The 12,394-nt window shown below is 40.9% G+C and overlaps 1 protein-coding gene across 2 annotated transcripts in view; it reads right to left on the bottom strand.

Annotated features, from left to right (window-relative positions):
* The window catches only part of PARL (presenilin associated, rhomboid-like), a 98,184-nt gene extending 93,096 nt beyond the window's left edge, over positions 1-5,088 (bottom strand). For both annotated transcript variants that reach the window (XM_006869806.1, XM_006869807.1), the window contains exon 1: positions 4,911-5,088. In XM_006869806.1, the coding sequence (XP_006869868.1) occupies positions 4,911-5,035 (125 nt within the window). In that variant the 5' untranslated portion in view covers positions 5,036-5,088. The remainder of the gene's footprint in view (positions 1-4,910) is intronic.
* Positions 5,089-12,394: the final 7,306 nt, after the last annotated feature.

Here is a 12,394-nt window from a genome sequence, read left to right as displayed (position 1 = left end):
TCCAAACCATAGGCTCTGAGGATCAGACTTAAGCTACCTAGTAGACATAGCAAACTGTCCCTCATCGGATTATTCAGTAATGCTTGTTAGTAATCTCATACATGAGCCCTGGATATCCACAGACAAATGTAAAAACCTTCCCTGAAAGCTGAGACTGTAAATTCCAAAAAGGCAAGTCCCCCCTCCACCATCCAAAAAAAAAAAGCTAAAGAGGATAGAGAGAAACACTGTTAACTGATGATATATGGAGGAGATAATAATCAATGTAATGAAACAAGCTATATGAATGGTTGAATGTGAAGCTGATGATGTGCCCTGTAAACTTTCACTCAATCCAAAATAAAAACATTTAATTAAAAAAAAAAAAAAAGAAAAGATTGAAGTTATCAAAGACTTCATTTTGGTTGGAGCCACCATCAACACTCATGAAAGCAGAAGTCAAGAAATTAAACAATGTATTGCATTAGGCAAATCTGCTGCACAAGACCTCTTTAAAGTGTTCAAGAGCAAATATATCAATTTGAGGACTGACCCAAACCATAGTATTTTCAGTGATCTCATATGCATGTGAAAGGTGGACAGTTTAAGGAAGACCATAGAATTGATGCATTTGAGTTATGGTGCTGGATAAAAATATTAAAAGTATCATGGACTGCCAAAAGAACAAACAAATATGCATTACTAGTACAACCAAAATGCTCCTTGGAGGCCAGGATGGTCAGACTTCATCTCTCATACTTTGGACATATGATCAGGAGGGACTAGTCCCTGGAGAAGGATATCATGTTTGGTAGAGTGTATGAGCAGAGAAAAAGAAGCAGGGCCCCCCCACCACCACCAATACGACTAACAAAATGGCATATGAATCGTACCAACTCAATGGCACGTAACAACAGAATTCCATTATGCAAATCTGGTACAAAAATACCAAGACATCGTTTTTGAGGATTAAAGCGCGCCTCTCAATCTCCTCAAGTGCATTCGAATGTTTGACAACAAGTAAGGAAGGGTAGCGCAAAAACTGCAGGGGGACCATGTCTGATTTCCTCTGGCTTCTCAAGGAGGAAGGAGAGTCCATTTTAAAATATAAACCCCTGTATTATATCATCTACCCAAACCAAACCAAACTCACCACCATTGAGTGAATTTCAACTCATAGCAACACTAAACAACAGAGGTTTCCCATAGGGTTTTCAAGGCTGTCTGCTATCTCTCTCTCCCAAACAGCTGGTGGGTTCAATAGTCAGCCTTTAGGTTGACAGTCAAATGCTTAATCACTATACAATCATTTATAGTGTCTGTTAAAAATGCCAATTTCTTGCTGCAGTTCAGGCCTATTTTTACATCAGAACTGGACGGAGTAGGCCAAAATTCTGCTTTTTAATGTGCCTTTGATGTCACTCTTTACATACTAATTTTTAAATTACAGGACATCAAAATAAACATAATAAAGGTGACCTGCAAGATCATGCTTTCTATTAACAGTAGGTGCTTATCTTCAGAGATGAGGTGGCAAATGCCCTACTTCAAGTTTACCTAAATTTTCATGTTAAATAGCATGTTTTTCTATTTAACCATGAAAATGTTATTTTTAAATCTTCCATATAAAATGGTGCAAGTAGTTTGCAATTGGCTGCTAAGAGCCAGGACTGGAGCTTGTTCTCTGGACTCCAATATTCTTGCACACTGAATCTCTCAACCCAGGGACCCAAAGCGGCAACACCCGAGGAGTAGCGGAGGAGTGTCAGACAAGTAGCAGCAGCAGAAGCCAGAGCCAGAGTACCAGACAGTGGGCTTCCCAGCCCAGGAAGTAAAGCTGAATGCCTTTGGGCACGAGGCTCCTTGTGGAGTGGGGTGCCTCCAGACACTTAATTGGGGAACTTGATTTGCTACCCACAAAACTAGAGTTGAGTGCCTTTGGGCTGAGGCTTAAAGCGGAACTGAGTGTCCTTTGGGCACTTAGCAGCAGCACTAAAAGGGCAGTCCAAGCAGGTCAGAGGCCAGAGCGAAGCCTGCCTGCAAGCATGACTGAAACAAGACTACCCTAATGGTCCATCCAAGCTCTGAGCATTTCTGACCCTGAATTGTAAACTGTTACCGTCCCTAATAAAGCCCATTAACTGTGAGTATGGTGTTAGAGTTCTGAGTGGCCACTGCAATGATTTTTTATCAAAGCCAGCTGAGTAGAATGCGCTGGGCGGGACAGCTGGTGTCAGACTTGGTAGACATTAAAAAGGCGGAGGTATGTGTCTGATCTCAGCCTCCTTAGGAATCAGCCCAGAGCTGAAGCCTATGCTGAGTCTCCTTCTCCCTCCCCTAATGCCCCACCCCACCCCACAGGGAAAATAAGAGGGCAGACAATGATGCCACCACCATACTATTTTTACAGTTAGTGATTGATGGTTCAAAACAACCCAGAAGCTCAGAGAAAGCCAAACAATCTGCTTACATAAAGACTGGTTTTGTTGTTAAGTTGATTCTGACTCATAGTGACCCTGTAAAGGGTTTCCGAGGAGCAGCTAGTGAGCTTGAACTGCTAACCTTGTGGTTCAAACAGACCTTGCAGTCCAGCACATTAACCCACAGTGCCACACCAGGGCTCCAACATAAAAATTACAGCCAAAAAAACCCCTACGGAGCAGTTCCGTTCTTGAACACACAGCCCAGGGTCACCATGAGTCATAACTAGCGTAATTTTTTGTTGCTGTTTATTCAACATTACTTGTATACTCCATTTCCTACTGAAATATCCATTCTCTTCTACCCAGACATATAAGAAATCATTTGAGATCTTGCTCAAAACTCTCTTTCACTATGAAATCATTCTCAAATGAATCATTTTGGGATTATTTTCTCCACTTGCCCATCACACTTAGGTATGGAGTATGCACATCATACAACGCTATACAATTCTCAGTGTTTTTAATTCTTCATTTGTTCTTTCATAGGATTTTTAACCCCAACTTTTACTGGCAACTTTTATAAATCAAATACTGTGGTAACAGAATCTTATTTAACACACCTGTTGCTTATTAAACATGCAGGCTTCCTCTTCCCTTAAACCATGGTATTTGGAGTACAATGGAACCAAGACCACAGAGCTCTATCACCACCTACTTAGTTGTTGTGTTGTGAAGTGCCATTGAGTTGGTTGCGACCCATAGAGACCCTGTAAAAGGTTTCCCAGGAGCAGCTGGTGAGATTGAACCACCGACCTTGGCAGTTCAAACGGCTTTGCAGTCTGGCGCATTAACCCACAGCGCAACATCAGGACTCCACTTACATAGTTAAGTCAATTAACTATGAATCTCCTGATTTTCCACCTCCTCAGGAGTTTAAAATTAGGGCTTGAAGCCCCATGTTACACCGTATCATTAAAGATACAATGCAAGCTTTTCACAATTACCTAGTAAAATTCATTTGGAATGTCTGTTAGAAATGCATGTTTTTCCATTTTCCTGATGATTCTTATTTGGTAGGTTTGAAGCTGGGAAATCATACATGATTCTACAAGGTCTAACAAGCGCTAGTTGTTGTTAAGTGCCATCAAGTCGGTTCGGACTCACAGCGACCCTGTATAGGGTTTCTAAGGAGTGGCTGGTAAGCTTGACCGGCCGACCTTGCGATTCAAACCAGCTCTGCAGTCCAGAGCATTAACCCATAGCGCCGCACCAGAACTCCAAGGAGCGGTGGTAGCATAGTGGACTATTAGCTGGGCTGCTAGCCGCCAAGGTCAGTAATTCAGGTTGACATGCCGCTCTGCGGGTGAAAGTTGAGGTTTTCTGATCCTGGGCTTCGGAAACCCTGTACTGACTCGCCATGCGTCAGAACTCACTAGGTGGCACTGGTAAGGCACTGCACGATAAGCACTGGACTGCTATCCACAAGGTTGGTGGTTCAAACCCACCAGACGCTCCTTGGAAACCCTATCCAGGATCGCTATGAGTCGGAACCGACTCGACGGCACCTACTAACACATCTGAGTGGAAAATAAAACAACTGGGAGGGTGGAAACTCTGGATCGTTCAAACTGGATGCCAGTCAGAATAAACGTCAAACCAAACAGACATGAGATTTGTGCACAATGAGAGACATCCCTCTTCCTTTGAGTGTGTAATTCAGAACTCAGTTATTCCAGTGTACAGAGTAAAAGCAACATAAAGCAGCAAATACTGATACCCCATACTCTTGACCCAGCAGAATGTTTTTCCAAATCATCTGTAAAACAAACATCCCACTGTCTCAATTTTTCAAGAAATACCTCTCCAAGTCCAGAAATACTTGCAAGAGGCAGTGATGTCTTGTCACTCTGTCATCCCTTAACTAAAGAAGGTAATTTGTTGTAGGGAAACAGGTTTCATAATTAAGACGGATGTTGTTGTTATGTGCCGTCGAGTCGGTTCCGACCCATAGCGACCTTGTATAGGGTTTCCAAGGAGTGGCTGGTGAGCTTGAACCGACCTAGAGATCAAACCGACTCCGCAGTCCAGCGCATTAACTCTCAGCGTCACACCAGGACTCCAATTGATAGATGGGGTTAAAAACTGAAACTCTCTGATTTTACCAGCTGTACAATATTAAGGCAAGTTGCTTCACTTAAAAAAAGATTCCGTATTTTCCCCTCAGGATTATAAGGCTTGGCACGCAATTCTATCTCAGGCGTCGGTTCCCTTCCCGTATCGCCCTCCCAATGGGAAAGGGGCTGCGTGGGTTCCGAGAGCTGGCCCGGGGCAGGGCGGAGCGGGGAGAAGGGAGGAATGAACTAAGGTTAAAGGAGATGCAAAGGGAGCGGCAGGCGAGAAAGGTGAACCCGGAGCAACACTAAAGAACACAGCGGCCTCCCCTCCAGGAGGGTGTGTGACTGAAGCTCAGGGGTTGAGAGGCAAGAAGCCGAAAGAAGCGGCCATTACCTGCGTCCAAGCAGCCGCGGCGGGGCCAGGGCCGCAGTGAGGTCCTCGTAGCTCCGGCCGCCCACCAGCGGAGTCCAAGCCTGGCCGCAGCCCCAACCTTTCTGCGCCCAGCCTCGCCACGCCATCTTCGCAACCTCCGCCCCACCATGGCCCGACCTTACCAACCCCCGCCGTGGAACCACTTCCGGGGCAAAGGAAGAACCATAGAGCACCAATGAATAGCCTAGAGCGCCTCCATGCGGCTAAACTGAGGTTCGACCCGCGTAGCCGCTAATCTCCCCCTCCTTCTATACAGCGGAGCTAACCCAGAGCACATAGCCTTCCTTCCATCTGCGTATCGAGAAGGAGAAGCTCAGAGTAAAAAGAAGAGACAACGAACATTTGTTAAGTAATATGGTGTACCTTACTTGCTGAAAGTGAAGAAGAGTTGAAGTACTTACTGAAGATGAAAGTCTACAGTCTTCAATCTGGATTACACTTCGATATAAACAGAGCAAAACTCACAACCAGACTAATAAATAGATATAAATAGAACAAAACTCACAACCAGACTAATAACCAGCACCATAACAATAGACAATGAAAAGATTGGAGGGCAGATCTACAACAAATGCTTCTTTAAAGTGTTAAAAAAAAAAAAAAAATGTCACTTTCCAGACTAAGGTGCACCTGATCCAAGCTCTGGTATATTCAATTGTCTCCTATGCATGTGAAAGCTGGACAATGAATAAGGAAGGCCCAAGAAGAATTGATGCCTTTGAATTATGGTGTAGGCAAAGAACATTGAATATCCCATAGACTGCTAGAAGGACGAACAAATCTGTGTTAGATAAAATACAGTCAGATTGCTCTTTACAACTGAAGATAGCAACTTACTTTGGGTGTGTCATCAAGAGGGATCGATGGTTTTGCTTGGTAAAGTAGAGGGTCAGTGAAGAAGAGGAAGACCCTCAAGGAAATGGATTGATACAGAGTGGCTGCAACAGTGAACTCAAACTTAACAATTGTGAGGATAGCACAGGACCAGGCTGTGTTTAGATCTGTGATACACAGAGTCGCTATGTATAATCCTATGAGTTACACATAGTCCAAACTGACTCAATGAGACCTAACAACAGTCATGTACCAGGCAGGGTATTGTAACCATGGTAATGAAACAATATATGATAGGATGAATGTAAAACTAATGTTCTTCCATGTAAACTATCACATAATTCACAATAAAACATTAAAAATAAGAAAGAAAAAAAAAAAAAAAAGGAGATATGATGGCTCATACCTTTAACAAAAAATCCAAGCCTGAAATGAAAATATGACTTTCTAGATGAAATGGCTTTCAAGCTTCTTCATGATTCTGTGCTTGCCTACCTGTCAGTCAGCTTTATTTCCTGCCTCTCCTGTCACTCCCATCTCTACCTGTAGCCATAATGAATCATTTATAGTTTCTCAAAGGCACCATGCTAGTTCCCATTCTCTCTGTTCATATATCACTCTCATGCCTGAAACGCATTCCCCTTTTCTCCTTCACCACTAGCCTTCACCAGCAACATAGCCTTAGACTACCCTCCCCAGACCTCCACACTGATTCAGATGTCCTTCCTAAATTCTTTTATACAACTCAAGGAAGTAAAAGAGTTGAACAGAAAATTTCAAAGGGCAGCTCAAGAAGATTAAGTCAAGTATTATACTAAAATGTTTAAAGACCTGGAGTTAGAAAATGAAAAGGAAAAAAACACGCTGAGCATTTCTCAAGATGAAAGAACTGAAGAAAAAATTCAAGCCTCAACTTGTACTATTGAAAGATTCTATGGGCAAAATATTGAACGACGCAGAAAGCATCAAAAAGGGATGGAAGGAATACACATAGTCACTGTACCAAAGAGAAATGGATGATACTCAACCATTACAAGACATAGCATAATGATCAAGAGCCAATGGTATTGGAGGAAGAAGTCCAAGGTGCACTGAAGGTATTGGCAAAGGACAAGATTCTGGGAATTGATGGAATACAAACTGAGATCTTTCAACAAACTGATGCAGCATGGAGGCAATCACTCATCAATGCCAAGAAATTTGGAATATAGTTACTTAACCAACTTATTGAAAGAGATCCATATTTATGCCTATCCCAAAGAGAGGGGGACCCAATGGAATGTTGAAATCACTGGACAGTATCATTAATATCACCTGCAAGTAAAATTTTGCTAAAAATAATTTTAAAATGACGGCTGCAACAGCACTTTGGCAGGGAACTGCCAAAGTTCAGATGAGGATTTAGATGAGGACATGGAACCAGAGACATCATTGCTGGTGTCAGATGGATCTTGGATGAAAGCACAAAATACCAGAAAAATGTTTTCCTGTCCTTTATTGACTATGCAAAGGCTTACAACTGTGTTGATCATGACAAGCTATGAATTGCGGAAAATGAGTATTCATTCTCCAGGGGCTGGTCCTTCCTGATAATATGTCCAAAATATGAGAAAAATCTCACCATCCTGGTTTTTAAGAGCATTCTAGCTGTAGTTCTTCCAACATAGATTTATTTGTTCTTCTGGCAGCTATAGGCCTTTCAATAATCTTCTCCAACACCCTAACTCAAATGCATCAATTCTTCTATGGTCTTCCTTATTCATTGTCCAACTTTCACATGCATATGAGGCAATTGAAAATACTGTAGCTTGGATGGTATTTTAATCCTAGAATTTATTTATAACTTTGCTCTTGAATACACTTTAAAGTGGTCTTGTGCAGCAGATTTGACCAATGCAATATGTCATTTGAATTCTTGAATTCTGCTTCCATGAGTGTTGATTGTGGATCCAAGAAAAAAATGAAGTCTTTGACAACTTCAATCTTTTCTCCATTTATCATAATGTTATTTACTAGTCCAGTGGTAAGGATTTTTGTTTTCTTTACATTGAGGTGCAACCCATACTGAAAACTGTTGTCTTTGATCTCCATCAGTAAGTATTTTAAGTTCTTGTCACTTCGGCAAGCAAGGTTGCATCATCTGCATATCACAGGCTGTTAATGAGTTTTCCTCCAATTCTGATGTCATGCTCCTCTTCATATCCAGCTTCTTGGATTATTTGCTCACCTACAGATTAAATAAGTATGGTGAAAGAATACAACCCTGGCTCATACTTTTCCTGATTTTGAACCATTCAGTATCCCCTTTTTCTTCTGTTTGAATGACTGCCTCTTGGTCTATGTACAAGTTCCTCATGAACACAATCGTGTGTTGAGGAATACCCATTCTTTGTAATGTTATCCACAGCCTGTCATGATCCACACAGTTGAAATCATTTGCATAGTCAATAAAACACAAGAACACATCTTTCTGGTATTCTCTGCTTTCAGCCAAGATCCATCTGACATCGGTAATGATGTCTCTAGTTCCACATCCTCTTCTAAATCCGGCTTGATTTTCTGGCAGTTCCCTGTTAATGTACCGTTGCAGCAGTTTTTAAATTATCTTAAGTAAAATTGTACTTACATGTAATATTAATGATATTGCTTGGATTTCCACATTCAATTGGGTACCCTCTCTTTGGAATGGACACAAATAGGTATCTCTTCCAATCATTTGGCCAGGTAGCTATCTTCCATATTTCTTGGCACATGCCTCCTGTGCTGCATCAGTTTGTTGAAAGATTTCAATTTGTATTCCATCAATTCCTAGAGCCTTGTTTTTTGGTAATACCCTCAGTGCAACTTGGGCTTCTTTCTTCAGTACCATTGGCTCTTGATCATAAATATTACCTCTAGACATAGTTCAACACTGACTAATTCTTTTTGGTATAGTGACTGTGTGTATTCCTTCCATCTTCTTTAGGCAAAATATTGACTAATACAGGAAGCATGTATTGTTTTCTGTACATTGAGATTCAATCCATACCGAAGACTGTGCTCTTTGATCTTCATCAGTAAATGTTTTAAGTTCTCTTCACTTTCAGCAAGCGAGGTTGTATCATCTGCACATCACAGGTTGTTAATGAGTCTTCCTCCATCCTGATGCCACGTTTTTCTTCATATAACCCAGCTTCTTGGATTATTTGCTCAGCATACAAATTGAATAAGTATGGTGAGAGAATACACCTTTCTTAATTTTAAACCATTCAGTGTCCCCATGTTCTATTCGAACAACTGCCTCTTGTTCCTGGTACAGATTCCTCATGAGCAAAATTAAGTGTTCCGGAATACTTATACTTTGCAATGTTGTCCTTAGCTTGTCATGATCCTATAGAGTCCTTCAATATGTCAACTGATGGCTGAATTTTTTCTTCAGTTCTTTCAGATTGATTAATGTTGAGTGTATTTTTTCCTTTTGGTTTTCTAACTCCATGTCTTTGCACATTTCATTAAAATACTTGACTTTGTCTTCTTTAGCTTCCCTTTGAAATTTCTGTATGGCTCTTTTACTTCCTCATTTATTCCATTCACTTTAGCATCTCTATGCTCAAGAGAAAACTTGAGAGTCTCTTCTGACATCCATTTTTGTCTTTTCTTTCTTTCCTTTCTTTTAAATGATCTTTTGCTTTCTTTTTGTATGAGGTTCTTTATTTCATTTCACAGCTCCTCTGGTCTTCGACCATTAGTGTCTAATTCATCAAATCAGTTCTTGAAATGGTCTCTAAATTCAGTTGGGATATGTTCATGTTCATATTTTGGTTCTTGTTGATTTGGTTTCATTTTTTTCAGCTCTTTATGAGCTGAAATGGTTTATTCCAGTCTGTCCCTGATCTTGTTTTAGCTGACGATGTTGAGCTTTTCCACCATCTCCTCCTACAGATATAGTCAGTTTGATTCCTGTGTATTCAATCTTGTGAGGTCCATGTGTATAACTGCCTTTTATGTTGTTTAAAAAAAGTATTTGCAATAAATAAGTCACTGATCTTGCAAATTTCTATCATGTGATATCCAGCATCATTTCTATCACCAAGGCCATATTTTTCAGCTGCTGACCTTTCTTCTTTGTTTCTAACCTTCACATTCCAATCATCAGTAATTATCAATACATTTTTATTGCATGCTTGAACAATTTCAGATTGAACAAGCTGTTACAATTTTTGCTATTTCAATATCACTGGCTTTAGTGGTTAGTGCATAAATTGGAATAATAGTAGTATTAATTGGTCTTCCTTGTAGGTATAAGAATACTATCCTTGAATCACAGACAGTGTTATACTTAAAGATTTTGAAATGTTCATTTTGATGATGAATGTAATGCCATTCCTCTTCAATATGTCATTCTGTCAAAATGGCCAATACTAGTCCATTTCAGCTCACCAATGCCTAGGATATTGATGTTTATGCATTCCATTTCATTTTTGACAACTTCCAATTTTCCAAGATTTATACCTCATACATTCTGTGTTCTAATTATTAATGGATGTTTGCAGCTGTTTTTCCTTATTTTCAGTTGTGCCCCAGCAACAAATAAAGGTCCTGAAAGCTTTAGTCCATTCATGTCATCAAGGATAAACTCCACTTTGAGGAGGCAGCTCTTCCCCAGTCGTATTTTGAGTGCTTTCCAACCTGAAGGGTTCATCTTCCAGCACTGTATCTGACAATATCCTGGTGTTGTTCATAATGTTTTCATCTTCTGGCACTGTATCTGACAATATTCTGCTGATATTCATAACATTTTCAGTGGGTTAATATTCAGAAGTAGTCTGCCTCTCTGTCTTCCTAGTCTGTCTAGCCTGACACCTGTTCACCATGGATGACACTGCTGGTATTTAAAATACTAGTGTCATAGCTTCCAGCACCATAGTAACATGTAAGCTACCACAGTACAACAAAGTGACAAATGAGTGGCGGAGAATTTGATTGGGATTACCAAAAGAAGAAAAGAACAGGAGTGTTCTGGGCAGGGAGAATAACATTTGTGATGCCCATCAAGGTATGACTCGTTTGAGAAACAAAAATAAATTCACTTTGGCTATGTCACAGTGATTAAAGGTAGGATTTCATTTTACCCAGGAAGACCCTCAATGAGATGAATTGAAACAGTTAGTAGCAGCAACAAAGGTTGCAAAAGTTGTGAGAATGACTCAGTAACAAGTATTGTTTCATTATGTTGTGCATAAATATGCTATGAGTTGGACCTGGCTTGACGGCACTTAACAACAACAACAAAATGTGTGTCAACTTGACTGGGTTGTGATTCCAAGTGGTTTGGCAATTATGTGATGATGTTATGCGATGATGATTCCCCATGATGTGATCTGATGTGATAAGCCAATAAGAGGATTAAGGGTGGGTTTCATAGCAATGTAAACTAAGCACTGGACTGCTAACCCAAGGTTGGCAATTCAAACTCACCAGCAGCTCCTTGGGAATCCTATATAGAGTGGCTATGAGTGAGAACTGATTCAATGGCCCTTAACAACAACAAGTAATACCTTTAATCCTGTCACAACCCTGATTGATGTAAGAAGTTACCCAGGGGTAAGGCCTGCAATATCTTTTATCTTACAAAGATGAAAAGAGAGAGAGGTGAGCAGAGAAAGGGCCGACTACCACCAAGAAAGCCAGTGTGTCCTTTGGATCTAGGATCCCTGTACTGGGACACTCTTAGATCCAGGGGAAGATTGATGCCTAAGAATACCAGACCTACAGATGCTAATAGTGTGTCTCAATTTACCCAGATGACCAATCAAGACTCTCAGGATCAGCAAGGAAACCTTTATCAGCTGGCCAGCAACTACAGCCTCCCTAAAAGCAGGAAAGACTGCAGCCCCGAGCCAGTTTTTCAAAGAGTATTTATACATAGGCAGTCTGACATTATCTTGCACAAACCAAGAGTAGGGTATGAGCCATTAGGGTGGGGCCTAGGGGTACATCTGCTAGGACAGTTACTTCTCAAGATTAACTTTGGCCAGCTGTTCTCAAGATCCCGTTAGTCAAGCGGACCAACCCAGATGCGAGGAGTTTGCATAAGCATTTTTACAGAAGTCAAGTTTAGCCAGAGTTAAGGGGGGAAAGGGGCTTCTGCATCTGGAGAGTTGTTGATGCTAAAAATTTTCTACTTCAGCCTGAGCCTTTCTTAAAAATTAGTTACTATAGGACAATTGGGCCTTACACTGAAATCAGACAAGGACGTTTTCCCAGAACCCACACACAGAGAAAACTTCCCCCTAGAGCCAGGATGCTGAATTTGGACCTGTAGCCTCCTAAAGTATGAGAGAATAAATGTGTTTGATAAAGTCATCGCTTGTGGTAGTTCTGTTACAGCAGCAGTAGAGAACTTAGACAAAGATGAATTAATTCACTTTATGTTTCTTGTACAAAAACCAATTGGTATGGAACAAACAAGATGGTGGATTGGGTAGACATGCAGTAAAGAGCTCCGTCAGCAACAACACAGAATACCCAACCAAGCAGGCTCAGGGGATGGTCCCAGAACTCTGAACCACTTATAAAGGAATATTTAGAAGGTTGGAAGGCTTACAGCTGGGAGAATCTGTGGCAGAAGC

This window comes from Chrysochloris asiatica, unplaced genomic scaffold, assembly GCF_000296735.1.
Source record: "Chrysochloris asiatica unplaced genomic scaffold, ChrAsi1.0 scaffold00135, whole genome shotgun sequence".
Lineage (NCBI taxonomy): Eukaryota > Metazoa > Chordata > Mammalia > Afrosoricida > Chrysochloridae > Chrysochloris > Chrysochloris asiatica.
Note: the sequence above shows the minus strand (reverse complement) of the source record. Positions and strands in the feature narration are given on the sequence as shown.